The following is a 22568-nucleotide window of genomic DNA, read 5'->3' on the forward strand; positions in this document are numbered from 1 at the left end:
CAATACGAAGGCTGTTTTTACGAAGCAGCATGATGTAAATTCCAGACGTGGGGCGATGACAGTTTTCAGGACGTATCGATTTATACTTGGAGATATATTTATGCAGAGGCCATTTAGAAATGCTTAGCCTCAAGACAACTCATTTGTGCCGCGATGTCAGATTTGATGACAGAAACACCTAGAGAGGGAAAAGAGGGAAGGAGCGAGGCATGACAACGCATGCAATCCTGGTGAAATCTGGAGCCATTACATCACACAAAGCGGGCAAAGGCTCTCACGGCTCTCAGCTCCCTAATGGCTGCTTTATGCGACATCAATACTCTTGTCTTCTCATGAGATCGGAAACACAGGCTGTAACTCTGTACTTTTGAAACAATGCTGCTGCGAAGATTCAAACCCAATTACAGTGGCAGCAGATCACAGGCCGGCTCGATCTGAAGTGACTCTTCACATCCAGCTGTGGAGCTCAGCTGGAGTGCTGCCACTACAGTACAGTACAATAATTACCCTCACTCTTATATCGTTTATTTTGTCCTATTTAATGATTTGAATGAAAAGACACTGATCTATGGTAAATGGTGATTTCCAGAAAGAAAAGAAAGAAAGAAATCATAGAAATACTTTATCATGATTTCCAAAAAGAGCTTTCAAGCCATGAGAGGCCTTCTCAGATATGAACTTAATGATCAGATAAACCAAAAACGTTTATCCAACACAACATGGACCAGAAAAGAGCTTCTTTCGTCCTTAGCACAGATCCGTTGGTGGTGATTCTGTTTTTCTCCACAGCCAACTGGGCTCACGCACCTTTTCTCCATCCATCATGGACGGTGATGTCGGCTGACGGCTGAGCTGATGAGCTGCAGCAGTGATGGATATTAAGAAGAGCTCTGATCTTAATGTGTACCTTCACCTCTCTTAGATTTAGGCTGCTGCTGATGAGTATTTAAACCTTATTAAGGCCTCAGAATGAGACTGCAAATAACAGTGTGAAGCAAATAAGCTGCTGTTGCATTAAGCTTCTGGAAAACACACTCTTAAAATGTGCTTTTCTGGGGAAATGGTGTGATTTTGCAGTCTTTGACATTGTAGAGCAGACAGCATGTCTAATACAGACAGCTGAAACACAGCTACAGCGAAAGCTTGGAAGAAACTGGGTGACGCTATTAGCAGCTCTGCACATCGGCACCTCGAACGTATCAACAGTACGAAATTACAAAGACACGAGTTCAAGCAGCATTTAACACTTGTGAATTAAGTGTGTTTTTAATTTACACATCGGCAGCTGGGTCATGGTTTCACAATCATCCTGCTGCTTGAACATAGCATCTTACAGGGCTAAAGCGCAAGAACCTGGACCCACTCTGTCACAGAAGGAAACGGAAGGTCAGCGTCGACCCGGTGCCGCCGAGCTGTCGTGGCTTAACAAGGCGCTGCATAAAAGATGTGAGGATGCACAGAGGAGCTAAGCTTCGGCAGCCGCTGCCAGAGACGCCACAGGAGGCTGAGAAAGGACTCGGGCATTACTTGTACTGGGCAACGGCCAGCTGACGGGGGGCTGCTGCGGGGGGACTGAAGTCGCTGCCCAACATCACTGAGAAGGGGCAAACATCATTGGAGGCAGGCCTGGGGCCGGGGAACTGGCTGGACTCCCTGGAGCTCTGGAGTGTGCACAAGACGTGGAACGGCCCTGGAACCTGTCCCTCGCAACACAACGCGCCGCCAAGAGAAAGTGTTCACGGCTGCAGCAGTTATCAGCACGAGGCTCCTACCTGCCAACGCTGGGAGCTGGTTTTAAACAGTGAGTGTCCTATGACTACACTGGTTTGGAATAGGCACTAATGAATAGGCAAACACTGCGTTATTGCTGGAGATTAGCTCCACACTGTGCTGCCAGTGGGGGACTATAGATTAAACAGGAAGAGAAGAGAGAATAACATACACTACATGCATTTCATATTCATTCTTCATCATCCCAGGCATTTAAATCCACCAAAGGACATCACTGATAAACACCCCCACAAGCCCAGATGTTGACACACGGTCACACGTCGCATCAGCAGGAGCTGGTCGGACGCTGTGGCAGCACCTGAGGCTTCTGCTGTGATGCTGAGGCGTTTTTAGCAAACTGTAGATGAGCGAATCACTCGATGCTGACTGTATGCCAGCTCCTCCGAGGAGCCCTATAATCCTCCGTGAATCTCAGCCAGACTTGGGCAGCCATGAAATAAACGTCATTTTGTTGTAAATGCTTTTAAACAAGAGCCTCGACAAAGCCGTCGCTGTGTCATCACACATGCAGCCAATGACCTATTTGGATTTGGTTGCGGGAATCATTCTGCTTTGAAGCCCTGAGAAGTGGATTCATATTTAAATGTCATTGCAGTGTGTCACTAATCCTCAGGAAGCCGTCCTCTCGCCTCGTTAAATAATCACAACACCAGCGCTTAACAAAGAGAACTGCTCCAGGACTCAGCTTTTCATTTATTTTAATGCAACACAATCTGAGATATAGTATTTTAATTCTACTCTATTCTACTCTATTGCTCCCCGAGGTGCCTACAATACCCACAATGCACCTCATTGATGTGAGATAAGCCACAGTCATTTATTACGCGTAGTCCAGCTCACTGATTGGACGTTCACTGGTTTGTTCCACAGTTGTTTAATGTTCTGGGTCCAGTAGACCCTGAATGTGAGATGGGATAACAAACAGTCATTACCCTAAGAGCATCATGTGTTGGCTGTGGGAGGAAACAGAAGGAAATCAGGCCAAGCTCTGCAACCAACCACCAAATGTAACTTTAGACACAGCTAATCTAGAACATGCTTGAATATTTATTTATTTATAATAAAGAGAGGCTTCGTCTGATTTAATATCATGTGTAGAAATAGACCCAGTCAATCAAGCTGTGACAAAAAAACAACTTATAAAACAATATGAAATGAAGATGATATGAAAATGCCTGTGTGGCTTGGTACATCACTGATACTAATAATAGCGCTGATGGTTCCAAGCGAATACCACTCTGACTTCATGCATGTACCGTTAGACGGTCAGCGCTGCACGCGCGGTGGCCGCCTCGCGCTCCCTTCCGCTGCGCCTCTCCTCCTTTTCCATGTATTATTCAAGTTGCCGCCACAGAGGTCCGTGACGTCATCAACCGTACCCAGCAGCGGTGGGAGCCGAGGAGGAGGAGGAGGAGGAGGAGGAGAGGGAGCGACACTGCTGGATGTGAGCTCGGACTGTGGAGCGCGAGGACCGCGGGCTCGCCTTAACCCCACTTACGGGCCGCTGCTCCACAGTAAGTCCTACTTTACTTACTTTGCTGCCGGTGGGAGAGTTCGCTCCGAGTTCGTCTTTCGGCCACGTCCCGCTCGTCGGTGCGAAATGTTCACTGCGTTTAATTAAAACTCCGAGTTGACGTTGTTCTCGTAGTCCGGTTCCGTTCTGCTTAGTGTCGTGTTTTGTTCGGTGCTTGGAGATAAAATTCACTCCCGACCCAACGGGAAACTTTGTTGCGCCGTTCAAGTCCGTGCAAGGTGGACGGAGCGAAGACGCGGCCGCGTCCGCAGAACCCTATGGTCCGTTTCGAATCCAACCCGGTGCCGTCCTTCGAGTAGGGCTGGGGTTTACATGGGCGCACAGTCTGGGATGCGGTTCGGTTCGGTTCTGGTCTGGGGGCACGTGAAGAACCGTGTGCAGTATGTGGGTTACGGGGATGTTGAGCTGCTTCGCTTTGTTATTCACCAGAGACAAGCTGAGGTTGGTGACACTCGGGCGTCACAGTGAGCAGACGTGACCGGTCGCAAAGGAGCGATCATGGCTGGGAACAACTTCGGTCATTGCAGTTTCTTAAGTGCAGTTTCTGTCTAACGGTTCCCATCATGACAGAGGAGTCATCATTTCCTACAGTTGTGAAATAATCATGCTCGTGATGCTGAAGTCAACTCTTCTGATCGCTGTTTTTCGGAGAAGCGCTTTTCGCTCGTGCAGCTGCGGCTGAACGTTGTTCCTCCAAGTGGCCCACGTTGCGCTGTGAAAATAGCATGAATTCCCCGCAAGGCTTCGACAAATTGCAGTTATAACCTTCATACTGGTCAGAGACCAGTTAGATAAAGGGCATAGGCTAAATAACAACTGTTACCATTTGGTGTTTCACTGAGATGAATAAGATTTAGCAGAAAGTGTAACAGCTGAAATTCAAAGAATGCATCACCAGTGTCCACAAACATCGGCTTAACTGCATTTCAAATAGAAAATTTGGGGGCTGCTGCTGCAAATACACACATTTCAGATCATTTTTATTGTTTGTTTCTGGGACTGTCTTTATTTCTCTGCTGCCTTGAATGCAGTCCCCGGCTTGCCAGTGGTACAGTAGTTGTCTTTACATTACCCTCTGTTTTTCTTTTGCTGGATATTCTGTGGTTACGTTTGCCGTTCGGTGCAGATACTGTACGTTGGAACAGGTTCTGAGGGGTAAGTTCCAGAGGAAATTGATCATTGGGGGTGTTGCTCATAATCAGTCGCCCACTGAGCAGAATCAGATGTCCCTGACGGGTGTTGTTATCTGTGTGGGGACTGTAGCAGCTTAAGCTGTGTGACATGCTCTACTGTCTCAGTTCAGTTTTGGCGGTTCATATTTTAAGCAGAGAATTATAATAATAGCCTGTTAATTAGTTGATCGTGTGATACCCAGGCAGAAACAAGATGGCAGATGGCAGTGGTAGAAAGCTAACAATGTGCATATACAGAACTTACAGAACTTGCTATTTTAAAACTGCATAATAACAAATATTGTACAGTTGTCTCCTCTTAACCTCACTACAAACACAATTGCCCTTGAATTCATATATGTTCAAGCCCAAATTGACAGGCAGCTGAATGTCCTTCTGCTTCCTCAGCACATGAACTCAGTCTGTCGTCACATTTACCACCTATACTTCCCCGTCTGTACCGTCGACAGACACTTCATCTGTCAGTGTGAGATCACTCAGTGAATGATAACATCATTACTATCATCTCTTGCTCCCTGTTGCTCACTGTCACCAACCTCTATTACTACATGATCATTTTTCCACCTAGGGCCATTTGTTGAGAGCTGCAGTGACTTCAGTCTCCTGTGAAGTTGAAAACATGAACAGCTGATCAACCACTGTCTGTTCCAGCTCCTGTGGAAAAACAATGTAGAAAGATGTTTGCAGCACATTTTATTTTTGGCTCATTTTTAATCCTCATCACACTAAAACCACACTAGGGACTTGCTCAAGTCAAAATAATTGATATTGGATGACACTCACAAATGTCAAATCCTTTGTTCTCATCATCTCTGTGAATGAATTAATCCCTCCCAGCAGTTATTATACATCTCAATTAATCATGGGCTTTAGAAAATCAGACAGCTGAGGTTTTCCTGTGTTATGTGCTACTGCCTTTACACTCTGTCACTGTCTTTCCCCTGACTTCACATTACTTTGTGAAGCAGAGGCAGATTTTTGTGTTGTTTATATCATGTGTCACTCTCGAAGTGTGTTACGACCTACAAATAGACTTGCCTATTTATTTCTGAAGTCCCAGGCAGTTAAAAGGTAATAATTCACATTCAGCCCTTTGATGTTGCAGCTGAAAGTATCACTTTGTGCTTCTTTCTGTAGCGTATAAACACAGTTAACAAAAAGGCCATGTAATACTATGTGTATGGTGGAAAACGGGTGCGAATGATTTCAGTTGTCTACTGACGGAGTAGCCACCTCATACACAATACTGCACCACTTAATGGTTGAAAAGGGAACTTCACTTTGATTCTTATCATCAATTAAGTTTTAAATCCTTTTTTATTTAAAATGTGAAATAGTAGCAAAATAAAGAAAATAATATAAAAATGTTCTTTCTAATTCTCCTGAGATTCAGTGCAGCAGTGAGGTAAAGCAGTAAAGCTGGAGCACTAACACCCTGTGGTAGAAGGTTTGTACAGCTACACTAAATGTTTCCTATCCTGTCTGATACCAACGATGGAGTGATGGCTCTATGACAGTCCTTCTCACTGTTACTGCCTCACAGAGGGAGCTCCTACTCGACTGAAGGGGTCTGTGCAGTTTCACTTTATAGGTTCACTGTATAGATTTGAATTTATTTAATGCAGACTTAAGCTTAAAGCTTTTAATTGTGTTAGTAGGAAAAAAATCTCCACATTTGCAGGTTAGATCAGGTTTACACACACAGGTGTCATGGGCCACTGGTACAGTAGCAGAGCCACACCCCCCCCCCCCTAGTCAAGCAGAAGAAGCCGACGTCCCTGTGAGGCAGCAACGGTGAAGAGGACTGCCAGGCAGCTGTCACTCCATAATTGGTAACATCAGACGCAATGAAAACGTTTGGAGTAGACATCATGATTGTAGTGTACTTACCGTCTACTTACAGCCCTAGTGCCGTAACTTTAGCAGCCTCACTGCTGCACCGAGATAAAACTGAAAATAAAACTATTTTAATTAATTATTGACTTTGGTACATTTTATTTCCAAATTTAAAAAAGGAGTTGGTAAAGTGGGTCATTGTTGCATAACATTAAATGCTTACATTTCAATTTTGATTCTGCTCAGGGAATAGAAATACATCAACCAAATCTTACATGGGAAAAAACATCCAGAGTGTGTAATGTATATTGTTCCTGTTGTAGGCCACATCACGAAGGGTAAATAAACCTTCCCAATGAGATACTGATCCTAATGAAAAGTTCCACTTTGATCAATAGGCCGTCTTACTGTTTGCTGGCTGCCACATCACCAACCAGAATGGAAACCATTTGGTGTTTGTGTCTAATGTTTCTTTGTACTGTATGCTTTGCACATTGAGTCCTAATCTGAGCTCGGACTATGTTTATTGTGCCATGATTCTGATTAAATGTAAAATAACATGCATTGTTTTTAAGTTCTTGTTTATTCAGTGTGAACTGAGTGGTCTAGTGCAATTATGGTCAGAGGTCAAATATGCCACAGGAAAAAAAAACATTTAATTTATACATTTATCCTGTGTGCAAGGCTCCACATATGATGTCATATGATATGTGTGACAGACTGAGCTGTTAATTTGCTGTTAATTACACACATTGAGCAAACTGACAAGGTGCTCGCTTTAAATGACTGTACAGCAGTAATGATTACTGAAAATACTATGTGTACCCTTTCAATATTTTACTTGTATAATGTCTGAACATGGCTTAAACACCAGCTGGACCAAATCTTAGGGGTTTGCTGTAATTCCTATTGATTTACGAGCTATGCACAGTGACGTGCTAAATATGGATTTTCCTTTTCTCTGCCAGCAGATATACACAGACAAACTAAACAATTCTAAGGACTTACAAGAATAGGCAGAAACAAATCCATTATACGCTCCGCTTTACTCATGTCGGTACACATAAGCATAAACGAGACATGTGGTTATATGACTAATAAATGTCATGAAAGCTGGAGGACAGTTGTATTTTCTGAGCTTTTCATTATGAGTTCATATTCATAGAAGCATTAAACGGCTTCCTAGTCATTTAGTGGATGCTTAGCTTGTAAAGTAATTTTTGATGGGTCTGTTAAACAAAGACAGACAAACTCTAGGAGAGAAAAACAGCGTGAACCGAAGTCTTTTTTGGATCTCTGCAGCATAAATGTTTTGATTGCTGATTTGGCCTCTTCTGGAGTTATGAGGGATCTTTATCTTTTTTTTTTCTGTCAGACTTTAGCAGCAGCATGTACTGGGCTAATAGCTGTTTTGTGATGTACACCAGTATAAATAATTTACTTGTCTTGATTCATTATTTGTATTTGGTTTTAATGTGGTCCGTTATGAAGATTTGTAATGCCAGCCTTGGGCTTGGACAGGTTGAGTGGAGGGCATTTTAATTAGGGTTGCATATCGGTTCTGGTGTAGTATGTGCCTCTCTTGAGTTAGTAAAACAGCAAAACCACATCATTCACCGAAAGGGTGATAGAGGCATTGGTGCATGAACAGTGCCATTTGTAAAAGCCAAGGTGACAAATAGGAAGAATCAAAAAGCAGGAATCTGCTCGACTGGATTTAAACCATCTGTGGATGCGTTTCAGTGTGTTTGTAGCAATATAGATTGTGTAGTTCCTGGCCACCACAGTGTTTGGTATGTTTTGAAGATGATTCGTGGAGGCTTGTTTCTTCATAAAAATCTTTGAGATGTATGCGTCTAATGTCGTAAACCTGACTGGGTTGGAATCACACACAACATGTAGTTTTCGTAAGGTCATCATTTCTATGTGGGGGCAATTCTTCAGACTCTTGCAGTTTTGTTCTGCGATGTGATAGTCTACATCCTAACTCCTTTCAGTTTCGTCAGGGGATGCCCTTCCTGATGCAACCCCTGTCTGTGGGGATTGACTTGGGTGACAGGAGCGCACCATGCTAACCACTGTGCAAAACGGCCAGGGTCATGTGACAATCTACATCACAGGTATCAAACTTAGTCCTCAAGCACTCGCGTCAATGCTGGTTTTCCAACTCTCCCTGCTGATCGCTTGGATCAGGCGTCAGTTGGCTTATCCATTTGTTAATTGACTTAACACCGGATGTAGCTAATCAGTAATTGCTGGGGCGCAGAGTTGGAAAACCAGAAAGAGAGTGGCCAAAGTTTGATACTCATGGTCTAGAGGACCATTTAATGCCCAAGTATCTTATGTTCCCTGACCAGTGGTGAAAGATGTGTTCTGGAGCTCAAAGTTAGGTAAGGTTCAGAACAGAGACACAGTAGATTTTGTCCAGTTGATAGAAAGCAATAATACATCATCAGCATATAAACTCATTCTATGACTTTCTGTTGCTTTTCCAGTTACTTTTACTTATGTTGTCCAATTGTTTTATATAGTGTTTCACTGAATAAAGACATTTGAGTCTTTGTTCTAACTGTTGCATTTGCTGAACAGTGATAGTATTCCAATCAGTCTATGAAGGTGTTTACAAAACCTAATGTATGCAGTGTGGCTGATAGTAATGTCCAGTTTACTCTGTCAACAACTTCATGGATGGTGACATAATCAAGTTTATTAGTCTGTACATATTAGTTATTGACTGTCTACCTTTTAATTCATTACTTGTTCTTTAACTTGAACTATCATTTTGGAAAAGCTGAGTGCCAGCATGTTCCAGAATTCCATATAGAACCCAGCTGGGAAGCCATCTGTCCCTAGAGCTTTTTTATTTGGCATCTGAGCTTTGTGTAGTTCAGTCAGAGACAGCGATGAGTCCAGAGTTGAGGTTTGATTTTTCAGAGTTTATTTAGAAACATGTCTCTGGCTAAGATGGATGGATTTATATTTGATGTACATAAGATTTAATAAAAAGTAAATAAAAAGTATTGTTTACTTCATAGGGATCATGAATGATGTCCCCCCTTAATAAGTAATTATTGAATGGATGCTTTGTTTTTCCAAAATTTTTTTAAATGCTTGACAAAGCCACATTTGCTCTACATTAAACTGTAGGGCTGGAACTAGACTGTTCAATTAGGGGGCCTCCTTGTCTGAGTAAGTTTTTTTTCCACAGTCAGTTTGACTGGAGCTGCTGCAGAGCTTCACAACGGAACAAAACTTTATGTGTTGCTTTGTTAGTTTATATTTTAGATATTGAAGTCTTATTACTCAAACACTGGATTTTGGGTTTTATTTGAAATTTAAAGAATCAAAATGAAAATATAGTTCCACCTAATAAAGAATTTATAAGAAGTAAAACATCAAATAGTTTTTTCATCTGTTTCTTTAATTAAAATCAACAGATTAATCGACTATCAAAATAATTGTTAGTGACAGCCCTACTAAACAGAGTCATTCTGTTAATTACACTGTATAATGTTTTAGATTCCTCAGGTCTTCCAAAATGTCATTGTCTGAAGAAGCGGTGTACTAAATCTCTAAACACTTAATTTATGTTAACATATTCTATTTTCTTGTATGATGGTTATGGAATAATTCTAAAATCTACAGTATAACTTTCCAGGCTCCCAAGTTCCTGGTTGTTTATTTACATAAAGATTGCACACTCTCTTTACACATACACACAAACATAACTGATAAGGTCTTGATGGTTAAGTAATGATGCAAAGTATTAAACTATCAGTACCTGCTAGATGGTTTGACTGTCTTAGTCAAGGAAACAGAAACTGATGCATGATCACTAAGTGTGATAAAATAAATACTGGCGTCAGAGACGTCTATTAGGACCGAATTATTTACTAAAATGTAATCTATACGGCAAGAGTAAGAGTTGTGAACTCGAGGTTTTAACTGGAGGTAGGGTGAAAAGAATGGCAGGCGTTATAGAGTCCACAAACATCCACATACCGTTCAAGGTGCTGATCGATTGCTGGTGATTCCTGGTGTTCACAGCTCTTCTTAGCCTCCAACTCTGGGTTTGTACTAAATTAAAGTCCCCTCCTATTCTAAATTTAGAACAAGTGTGAGCAGACAGTGATGTAAGGAAGGTGAGAAAGAGAGAAAAGTCGTATATTAATAATTATATACCTTCCTTCCTTTGTTTATCAGGAATGCGAACCCTTTGTACAGTAGCACCCTGTAACTGGCTAATAACACTAGAACTACTAAGGGACGTACACCTTTACATATACCCCTAACTACGGCTGGGTGATCACTTGTCCGCCACGCTCCAGCTGGCACCCTGCCAAGAGCCGCTTTTGTTACGTAAAGAGGGCCATCACCGACGCACTCTGTGGGGTGGGACGGATGGGCTTGCTGACCCTGCTGCTGCCTGCAAGGTATATTCCGAAACAGAACTTCGCCACATCTGAGAAGGATCTAAAACTGTCTTATTGTATTGTTGATGTCTCTTATTGCTTTTTGCTCCTATTGCACATCCTTTCATGTTGTAAATCCAAGCACATAGCGGTGGAACATTGTAACAGTGGATGTCACTCATAGACTCATAGGAACTGTGCAGCCTTGCAGACAGGAGCAGGGTCAGCAAGCCCACGCAACCCACCACCTAGAGTGCGTCACTGATGGCCCTCTTTACCTAACAAAGGCAGCTGTTCACAGATGATTCAGGGTCTCAGCTAGCCGAGCAGATCATTTGACCACCTTCTAGTAGGAATGGGTATATTTAGAAAACCCAGTAGTTCTAGTGATAAAGCATGTGGGGAACTGGTGCCAGAGTTTAGTCTATAGTTTCTTGTATCCGCTGGCAGGGTGTTCCAATGGTTAAATACTTTAATTTTTAATGTCCTTCTAATTGATTTTTCGTATATTTTAAGTTATAAACCATAGTGATGGTATAACTGAACTTAATGGTTACTAGTCTTGTGTGTGTGTGTGTGTGTGTGTGTGTGTGTGTGTGTGTGTGTGTGTGTGTGTGTGTGTGTGTGTGTGACAATGTTTAGGTGTTTGGTAGTTTTGAGTTGTGTGTTGTGTGCTTACAGTATTACAGTACAGTATTACTGTACATGTGAATCATCTGTTTATGTTTATCTGCTGAAAGTCTACACCGCTGGGTGATTATATAAGGAAGAACAGAAAATGATGAAAGTAAAAGTGGGTAAAGGGAAAAGAGTGAAAGTGGGAGGACAGTGAATCATTAAACCCTACATGAACAACATAAAGATGTACCTGGAAATGGAGAGTGTGAAATGTAAAATTGAGCAACAGATGCTTCAATTCTTTTCATAACTTATTTTTTTCTATCAAACATTTTATTTGTGTAGGGTCCCCAAGCAGTCCCCAAACCGTTTCGGGCCACGGACCACAGTACTTTTCATGAACCGGTCTTTACAGTACGGTAAAAATATACAACTAATTAAAATGACACGACTGGCATACAAACTGGTATTTTCTAAATATAATAATAATAAATGTGAATCCACTGTGTATCTAACTTTATTAGAAGCATCCCCGTAACATTGTGTAACATGCAGAATGCTTGGTCTCCCAATTGGTGAAGCAGTTTAGAAGGCTTCATTACCTTGTTAGAGAGATGGTTACTGCATATTATGCAGAGAGTCCCTGGTCCAAGTAGGACTCCTGGTATTATCTCTTAAATGCAGCTTTCTTTTTCTTTGTAACTGTAGGCATTCATTCTGTCTCCTCACTGGTGTGTTTATCCTGCGCAAATTTTAGCAATAATGTATTGCCTGTTACTGGCTGAGGCAAGCATCTTGACATGTGTGAAGAGTCAGTCATACTGTAGATCTACCGAAGAGAGTTCAGAAATCTTCCAATTAAAACATTGTACAGAATCAGATAATGAATACAATAAAAATAATGTAAGTTATGTATTTGTTTTGTGTGGCCCGGTACCAACTGACCCACAACCTAGGGGCTGGGGACCACTTGTGTAAGGAACCTACTCGTCTTTGAGGCTGTAGTCTGTTCCCAGCTTTCTCATTCGGTTTTCCAGGTGATTCTCACAGTATTTTAGAGCTATAAAGTATTATATAAAAATATATCATACTATTATACTGTATGCAGCATTGCTGACCTGCTGATTATTACATGTCTCACAATGACCAAAATCATAGTCGTAATGTTTTAAAGGACAACAAAGTCAAGGTCCAGTGGCATGTATGATGGGAGTTTAAGTTCAGTGTTTGTGTTTAAAACAAGTTCATGATTCTCCACAGATCACTGGGATAGGATCCTTGCCAACCGAGTTAGGAGGTTGTCTCCAAGCTCAAACTACTGACTGTTCGAACCAATGTCTGTGTAGACCAAAAACTGTTTGTATTCATAACCATCTGTTGCACATTGACATTTGGAGGAAATGCCTTTGACAGCCAGTATAGGTCAAATTGATCTTGTGAGTAAATCACAACTGAGACAACGAAAGCCAGGAAGAGGGAAATGAGCAGAAGGAAGCTCATTCAGTCTCATTACATTACAGCTTAGACTCCCCCTCATTGGAGGCAAAGCATAGCTGGTGAATTGATTTAATGTGGTCTATCTTTGGCTCAGTGTGCTCCTTGTCTTTCACGTTATTGCATTTCTTTTGTCTGAACCCAGTAGGACTGCGCCTATTGGTCATGTTAGTGCAGTATTCTGTTGATTATTTCAGCATTTGATTGAGCCGTCTGACAAGAAACAAGGTTGCTTCATTAGAAATAAATAAACAGTTACTTTAAGTTTTTGCCTAATTGGCTGGATGATCTGCACTTACACCTCTGCCATGCATATTGATTTTGACAGGCCATTTCAGTTTCTAGCATGTCACCGCTCACCCTGTCTCACTCTTCTGCTCCTTGCTGTCACCTGTGTTCATGCTCTGGTGTCTGTACAACACCCTCAGGCCTTTTTCAGTCCAGTGCCCAGATTGCCTGCTCTGAGTCATCAGACATCCAGCCTTATTTTACCAACCTCAAGATGGAAGCCCATCTTAAGTAAAGAGCTAAAGCACTGTATTTTTCTAGTAAGTTTAAAGTTTATTTCTGGCCCAGGAGGACAGTTCAAGTCCATTTACTCGGGAGTCACCAGCCTCTACTTGCTGCTCTCCCTGCTAGCAATGGGTCAGTAGCGTCGTCGTTTACCTGAACTCACCTTCATGGTTATCCCCCTCCTCCACCACAAAACATCATCTTGGTGCGCCATATTCTGCATTGCATCCACACACAATAAACTACTTTGCTCAGTATAACTGAAATAATACGAATCGCTCTGGTTACGTCCCTGTGTTTACCTCTGTCTGTTTTCTTCATTAATCCAGCCTGTTAGAGAACTTTGTTCTGATCTAGAGCATATTCTAATCTAAATTGTATGATTTAGTATTTTACTTACATAATATCAGGTTTTAACAAAACATATAACATTTAAATACATAAACAATGCTTTCAATGTGTGCAGCTTTACTATGCAGATTAATGAATTAAGAGTTACTAATGACGCCACAGATACAGTTGACTTTCATTGTTCTACTGGAGGTTTTATGGCTTGTGTAAAATGCAACAATGGATGTAGTGGAAAGTTGTAGATTTAACACAGCAGAATTCTGAATGGGTCCAGTTTAGCAATTCTGTGCATGCACAGCTCACTTACTAAATCAAATCTGGGCCCAGCTGACCTGCGGGCTAATGTTGAATACACGTTTTCTAGACATCCTCTTTGAAACTGTTCAGAAGCAGGATGACCTGACTCTCAGATGCACACACAGTGGCTCATTTCCAGGTGTTGAGATCCTAAAGCTTTTAACTTATTGCTTTTGTGTAGGAGTGAGAACAAAACCTACCTCCTGCAAAACTCCATGTGCAGTGTGTGACCATGATCTTCTTTACATCCTCTATACCTCATATGTGAAAGATGTGAGCTTTTTTATTCATTTTTGATGAGCGTTAAATGGTTCTAGACATATTCATAGCAGATGACTTAATTTGCTGCAGAAATCAAAGCTGTTAAACTCTGCCTTCTGGTGGCCAGAAGTTATTTCAAAAGGTCACCTCAACAGCACGCTTAGGGGTGAACCCGTCCACCTACTGCTCTGTGCATGAGTAAAGCCTGTGGCGGCTTATTTGGATCATGACTTACCTATTTGCACTGGTCTAGAACAATATATACTCTTAGAAATAGAAGCCTCACTTTGCTAAGACGCTAAAATCACTCGCTTGCTGACAGATGCCGAGTAAGTCTTTGAAACCAATTAATTGCAGTGGCTGCTCAGCTATGAGACATCCATTAAGAAGCTACTTGGTGTAGTTACAGCAGGAGAGAGGAAGAGTCAGACACTAGAACATTAATGCAGTATGTTGATACCTGTCTGCCATCCACCTCTGCTACCCCGTTACCACAGGCTGAGAGTTAAAGCACATGTCTGCATGATTCACCGGACGTGGTGGAATAATTCCTTTACTTAGATATCTTTACGATGCTCTGTGCTGTAACAGTAAGGAACGTGGTCTGCTGTTGAAATCTACATTAAAAAGGGACTTGTCAGAATGTGAGGATTGACAACATACAATAAAGCGGTGCACTGACTGCTGAGCCTTTACGATGCTTTATGCTGTAATAGTAACAAACATAGTCTGCTGTTCAAATCTACATTAAAAGGAAGCCTGTCAGATTGTGAAGATTGACAACACACAATAGAACAGTGCACTGACTACTGAGCCTCACCTAGAGAAGGGGATTGAAGGTTCAAAGCAGGACCAGCAGGTCATTCAAGAGATGAGGAGCTCACTGATCTGCAGGGCTGGCATTTGCAGGCCACTCTGGTGAGAGGTTTTGCTTTGGTGTCGGATCTGTTCCTGTGCAGCATCCCACAGAGGTCTGGGGGGAAGTGCTGGAAACAAGAGGAGACCTATCTTTGTTTATTATGGCTTCTCTGAAGTCATCAAATGCTGGAGGAAATGTAAAGAAGAGCAGGCGTGCACACAAGTTCCCCAGAACCTTCATAACTCGCTAAACTCTTCAAGTGAATGTGAGAAATTTTATTCTGGGCAGAAAAAGATTAAAGAAAAGCACAGTAATGCAGCAGAGAAAGACCATAAAGACACATGCACATATTCTGCATCTACTACAATCATCATAGTGGAATTTATTTCTGTAGTAATTTTTCTGCCAGTTTGTACTATTCAAATAAGTCTTTTAACAGGATGGAGGGATTGCGATCAGATCAGGTTCAGAGTTATGATTGTTATACATATCAGTGGATTTGCTGTTCTCTTAGTGCCAAACCAACGTTATGCAAAGTTATCTAACTTTTGTACTGTTTTTATACTTTCCTCTGCTTTAGTCCAAAGAGAAGAAGCTAAAGAAAAGTTAATACACCCTCACTATTGTAAATCACTAGTAATCGTTCAGACGAGATGTGTGTTGGATAAGGTTGATGTTGTCTTTCGTCAGTTGGTAAATCTCCCTCCTGTGATCTCCTGTGCCTTGTTCGGGATTTAGGCCCATTAAATGCATTGTGTTATGGTTATGGCCTGGTTTGGAAGACACAGCCACAATATAAACTCCTGGGCTCTGGTGCTTTCAGTGTTTAATGGTGCCTAATTGTCTGTATTCTCCTATCGTCAATGCTTTATCTGCTGGTCGGGGGACGCCGTGGGCCTTGGAGCCTGAAGTTATCCCCCGAAGGTTTTCTGCGGTGTGGTGTCCACTCTGCAGGCGCGTTCCCCCAGATCCAGGGACTTTACCTCTATTGGCTAAACATGCTAAGTATTCAGCTTAGTAAAAAGAAAACCCGTTGTTCTTTCCTTTCCATGACACAGGTTCTATTTTTATCTTCATCTAACCAGCAACAGTTCTACTGTTTTAAGTTTGCCTTTGACGTTGAAGTCTGTGTCTTCTTAACTGTTGTGTGAACCAAAGGCTTCTAACATAAAACACCCTGGTCAATACGTTGGCACATTAGCTCAGATATTCTTACTTAAATAAGAATATCTGAACTAAAGAAATGTGAAAATGCCTGTCTGCAAGCTCTAACAGGGTCTTATTTCATATGTAAATAGTCTTTGGGGTAATAATTAATTGACTTTTTGTTATTCTACAGCAAACAAACAGCAATCATATACAAAAAAGTAGGTCCTACAGTCTAATGTAAAAATAAATGTTGACGGCACCAGCGTGGCGTCGACAGTGTTTAGGCCACGTTAAAAAGCAGATGTGCACTGAAGTTAGTTGCTCTTTGCTTTATTTGTCAGGTGATTATTACTGATGCAGGGAATGCTCCCTCAGTGGCCAAACTTCTATCAAACTTTAGAAATTTAGGCAGCTAGAAGAGCACCATGTAAGTTAGCAACCAGCTGCTAAGTCCTTTCCAAAGAAAGGTATGTGTGCTTTGCTCTTCTTTTATAAATGGACCTTTTTTAAATGTTGCACATGGAGATTAATCTACAGTGATCTTGTTTGATGAAGAATTGAAGTGACAAGTATGTAATTAAGTTTGTTCACAATTTTACATGAGACCTCTTTACAGAGGAGTGCTAGCCTGTGTATCGTAACTATAAAGACATTTATTGCCCTGCCTCACGTCTTGTTAAGTCACATCACTGAGTAAGTTCATGAGCTGACACACAGCATTAAGGGCTGATGGCTCGGCTGCCTCCACTTGTGTTCCAGTTTGACTGAAGCTTCTTCATACAACACCTTCAAAGGAATCACTGCCGTGCTTCTCCAAGGCTTCCACACTTAAACCAGGACGTCAGTGTATTGTAGCTGAATCAGGTTCTTTCCGTCCTTGATGAGTTCCATTCATTTTAGGGGCCTTTGCAGCTGTCACTTTTTTATCTGCATGAGACAACGTGCCTACATTATCCACCTCGGTAAAGAATTGGCAGGACTCTTGTGTTTTATTGGTTCTGGTTAGCTCTTAGTTGGAGGCTGTTTTCTCTGTTCAGCCTCTGAGTAGACTGCATTATCTTATCCTCGCGGCCTGAAAGGCTATTTATGTGTGTGGATGGTTTGCCAAGGCTGCAGTGTGCAGTAAATAGCTTCTCAAGTACATTATTTATTTCCTTCTACACTATCAGCCTGGAAGCTTCTTCCATAAAGATCATTCACATTAAAACTAATTAGATTTATTTGGGCTCATTACAATACTAGTACTCTGTGCAAAGCCAGTCGGGATTCAGTCTTCATCACTTTTACTATAAACTACAGTACCTATGTACTTTAGCTTCATACGGGTTCCTGGTAATGGTAACATGACAAAAAGGATATCATTTGTATTTTATAGTGTCAGAATGAAAAAAGTCTGCAGTGAGAACATAACAGAATCTCCTTCTTTGTGGTGCTTTGTGCTCTTCTGTAGTCTTTTAGTTGCACAGTTTACCTTCAGTCCATGGACTCTACTTGGTGAAAGCCAGAATCCAAGGTACAGAAAGCTTTAAATTAGGACAGTTACAGAACAGACCTATGCATGTTCACAACCATTCAGTAAAACTCTGTGTTCACCTTGAAGCAAATACATAATGTAATGTGAAAAAAGCTCTACATTTTGTTTGCACAGAGGGACAGAACTAACGCAATAAGGTTCTGTCTGCTTTTTGCATAATCAAGCAAATTTGCATTTGTCTCAGTATTTATTTAGCTTCTGTCTCAGATCTCCAGATTAAAAGAAGCATCCCCAACAAAGAGATGGTTTACATGCACTGTTTTAGTTTATTGTCACTAATTCTTTATCCGCTTTATCCCACTCACCAGCAGTAGGCTGCAAAAGCCTCTCTGGCTAGAAAAATGAGGCCAGTGAGGAAATCCAGTGTGTAATTTCAGCATTAATGGCTGCCTGGTGTAGCTCTTTGTGCAGGAGCTCAGATACAGACCTGAAGGGTGACTCCTGCAAGGCAGAAGCTACAGACTACAAAGTGTGGGCCACAGCAGCCACTGTACCATCGTTAGCTAGAACATGACAAATGTATTTTTAGGTTCCTTCACACTCATGATCCAGTTCATTTCAATTACTTATCTTCCCTCAATCACTACCATCAGTATTGAAATTGCAGCATCTCGCATCAGCCAAACCTATGTCTTTAATATAATTTAATCAGATTCCATTAACTTTGTCTTCTTTTAAGCTCCGTACGATATAAGCCTGTAAGACAAAAAGCAAGGTGGCTTTACTATGGAAAAAGGCTGTTGCACTTTGGAGATAGTGAGAAATGGAACCGTAGCTAGGTTTTCATACGTTCAAACATACGTTTACTGACTTGCAGTAACTGACTTGAATTTGATTTTGGCTTGAACAGCAGCAGAGCAGAAATATAACTGTAGGGCTCATACTGCTTTGTCTTTAATAACCTTCAGAAAGCCAGAACCCTCGTTGTGAGGTCCGATGCTTCTTAGACACACTGGCCCTAACAAAGGTTCATTCTATTGGAGTGAACCATGAGCCATGGGCTATGCTCCACTATCTCTCATACATCCTCACTATGCTTTTGTTTTTCTCTGTGTGCTCAAGATGTGTGAATGTGTCATAATTGGTCAGCTGCACTGTGTAGTCAACAGGTTTTAATGCCAACTCTTCTCTAGGTAAACTCTGTCATACACAGCATGTTCCCATTGTCATGTCAAGCTTTTAGCTTGATGTCCCACCTTTCTCGTGTGTGCTCATCGTCTTCCCTCTCAGTCTTTTTTCTTTCACCATGCTTTGTTTCACCACTGATTTTTGTCTTCATCTGTCACAGCCAACTTGCTGTCTGAGAAGAACAGACATTGATGGATGCTAATCACATTTCCTGTGAGTCCATCCACCAAGCTCATCCCAGGCTTCCCTCCCCTAGTCTCTTAATTTCTAACCCTCTGGTTCTGGTTAGACTGAGCAGCAGTCTACTCCAGACATTATAGTACAGTAAGCATAGCACTTGGTTTATATGTATAAAGTGATTTAAACATTGTTTCTGCTTTATTAACTCCAAAATCACAGCACAAATCACGAACCTTGACTTGTTTCTGCAGGTAAACTTTCACTGGCCTTTAATGTACTATGCCATTCATGTAGTGCAGGAAATGAAACACTTTACAGAGTCAGAGCCCGTCAGACATATCAAATATTGATCTTTTTGTGGCCCGAGCCGTTTATTTCTTTACTGTAGCTGAAGGATGAGGTGCTGGCTACAGGGAAATCTCTTGATGCAGCTACCTTAAAATACCCACTTTGATCCTGATGTTGTGAAGCTTCCTTGGGTTTATTCCTGTGGTTTGTTGTTTATGGTAATGACTTGAATTATTTCTGGATGCCTGAAACCCATTTGTGTGCATCATATCTGAAGCTATATCATTTCAAGTCTGTTACCAAATGTAGTTTATTTGAGGCTTAATGTAAACAACCAGCACCTGCTAAACCACGTGAAGGTGTAATCTTTAACAAAAGCCTGCAAGCTAAAGCTGAAACAACTTCAAGTAAAAACTCTGAACGGAATCCTTATCACTGAGTTGTATTAGGTAATACTCTCTTAGGCACAGTGTTCTGTACATTGTGACAATATTATGTTTTATGCATCCTTTTTTTACAGCCCTGATTTGAAATTGTGAAAACCGTTTTCAGCGATGAGGCGCAGACGTCCATTAGCAAAAAAGTTCTGAGGGAATTGACCCCTATGACAGCGCTTGAAGGAGAATATCAGCACCCTCACAATGATGACTGATTGCTACAATCATCCAGCATCTTGATGGAATTATTTTGGCACCATTAGTCTAAGCCTAAAAATAAGTGCAAAGCTGAGTATGATTCCTAAATGCATCATACAGACCATTTTATTAATCAGTGGTCTGTTTCTATAAAGGAGTGAATATGGTAAATGTGCAACCAAAAGCACACCAACACCAACGTTTACTCTCCTACTTAGTAATAACAGCAAAAATGTTGATAAAGCAGTCAGAGATGATTATATTATTAATTGTATTTTCCTTCTCTTAGATGACCATAGGTTTCATTCAGAATAAACTAGACAAGATTAGTTGTAAATAAAATTATTATTCTCATTATTCACTCATGTCAGATGTTATTTGGGTGAGATTATTTTCCAAAGCCTTTAATATTAGGCAAATCTGCATTTGCTAGTGGGAACCAACAGTAATATCACTGGAAAATGATTTGCGCTTTACAGTAGGTGCAATGCTTTGATGCAACCCCCAACACAAATGTTGATCTTTAGGCTGAAGCACTAAATCAAGATGAGTCTAAAGATGTGTTGCTTGCTTAGTTTCTCTCAAGGCTGGGTTCTGTCACATCCACTCTGTCCACTGACAGAGAAGGCCCACACATACACAAGTGAAGTTAGAGTGGGAGTTCTGTTCACAGGGGTCCCTGCAGGGCCAAGACAAATGTCTCCAGATGCGCCTGCGTCCTTATGTCTACTGTTCCAGTAGCTTAGTTGTTTGCTAATGGCAAAAAGCAGACAAGAATAGTTACAGTGAGTCAATTAGGCCATAACACTGCTCCACATGTTGTAGTCAAAGACTGTCTACAGGATAAGTAACAGCTGACAGACATGCAACAAATGAACATGACTGTGGAGAATGAATCCAAAGGACAGAACATAACAATTAACAATAATAAATAAAGGCATTTTACATGCAGTGACAGATACAACACTATTGTGAGTCCATGAATGTGCATGTGATGAATGGACTGTACCTAAAACGTTGTCTTTTCTGTTATCAAACATGTATCTGAACATTCTGTCATTTTTTTGCTTTTCACTGTCATCTGTCTTTAATGCAGCTTTTAAAAAGTCCTGCACTCGCTTCAAACATAATGAAAACTGATGTGTCCTCATCAGTGTCAGACCTATCTCCAACAAAGTTTAATCATAACTGAACCTGCTTGTCAACACTTCACAGCTGCTGTGTTTCTCATAAAGGTCAGTACATGGAAAAGGTCACTTTGCTCAGAATAGATTCAGAGGAAGAACTGGTCTAAATGCAGGTTTTCTGAGTGTGTAATGTGAGGGTGTTAAAATGCAGCTTGGCTTTGCTGTGACACTTGGCTGACTCACCTCAGGAAGAAGTTTCAGTCGTACAAACCCATTGTTGGTTTCCTAGAGCAGGAAAAATTCCAAACTCCACTGAGTTTTTTTCCTCCAGGAAATTAGTAATTGAACTTTCCCCCTGGAGCCACCGCCTTATTGTGGATGAGGAGTTTATTTAGCTGTGTGGTCAGGAGCCACATTCAGAGCAGTTCAGAGGCCCTCTGTGAAGAAAGCAAAAGGTATCACCCTGGAGAGACTTCGACCCTACCATAGGTTTGATCTGAATGCAGCCTTTTCTTAATAATGTTTACATGCAGCTCTAATAATAATGTGATATTCTGGATTTACTGTAGAACTTTTTTAACCTTGTGTCCTCTTTGTGTTGTTTTGCTGACTAGATGGTGTTTTTGATTTGACCAGATGTTGTGGCCTTTTGGTGCTCCTAATTTCACCAATGCTCATTTGATTGGATGATCGTACAGTACATCATCAAGATGGTTAATTTGCCTGAACTCAACAGTCCAAACTATTTCTAACTGTGTCTGGTTGGATTTCTGCGCTCTGGTAGTACCCAAGGCTACCCAAGGTAGAGACAAGGTTAGCTAAACATGGAACAATGATGGGTTATTGGATAGAGACAGAAAAAGAGGAGCTCAGTGTATAAATTAAGTCCCCCGCAGTCTATGTCTGCTGGGGTATCAGCACTTTTTGTTCTGCTGGGAGCATAAGGAACTATGAGGGCGTTAAGATAAGAAGGAGCTTTATCATTAAGAACTTTGTAGGTGAGTAGGAGAATTTTAAATTCTATCCTACATATCACAGGCAGCCAGTGCAGAGAAGCTAATGTAGGAGAAATGTGATCTCTCTTTCTAAGTCCAGTCAGAACTCTGGCTGCAGCATTTTGAATTAGCTGAAGGCTTTTTAAGAAGCTGTTAGAACATTGTACAAGCAAGGAGTTACAGTGGTCAGCCTATAGGTAACAAATACATGCACCAGTTTCAATTTTAGCTATATTTCTAAGATGAAAGTAGGTGGTTCCTGTGCTATGATGTTTTCTAAATCCTAATTGAAGATTTTCACATTACAGTACATGTTATTTCTACTTAGGTGGTAAGAGTTTAGCTATGATTTTTTTGAAGAATCTTAGACCTA

The 22568-nt window shown here is 41.3% G+C and overlaps 1 protein-coding gene across 12 annotated transcripts in view; it reads left to right on the forward strand.

The window, feature by feature from the left end:
* Nucleotides 1–2992: 2992 nt before the first annotated feature.
* gulp1a (GULP PTB domain containing engulfment adaptor 1a) overlaps nt 2993–22568 on the forward strand; it is a 47137-nt gene continuing 27561 nt past the window's right edge. For 7 of the 12 annotated variants that reach the window (XM_055505367.1, XM_029137273.3, XM_029137268.3 and 4 more), the window contains exon 1: nt 3171–3305. Coding sequence is in view for 4 of the 12 variants with exons in the window: in XM_055505364.1 (XP_055361339.1) it covers nt 3008–3305 (298 nt within the window). In the remaining 8 variants the exon portion in view is untranslated. Of the gene's footprint in view, nt 3306–22568 lie in introns of all 12 variants that reach the window. The other 5 variants (XM_055505364.1, XM_055505362.1, XM_055505363.1 and 2 more) reach the window with 2 other exon arrangements.

Source organism: Betta splendens, chromosome 21 (assembly GCF_900634795.4).
Source record: "Betta splendens chromosome 21, fBetSpl5.4, whole genome shotgun sequence".
Taxonomy (NCBI): Eukaryota; Metazoa; Chordata; class Actinopteri; order Anabantiformes; family Osphronemidae; genus Betta; species Betta splendens.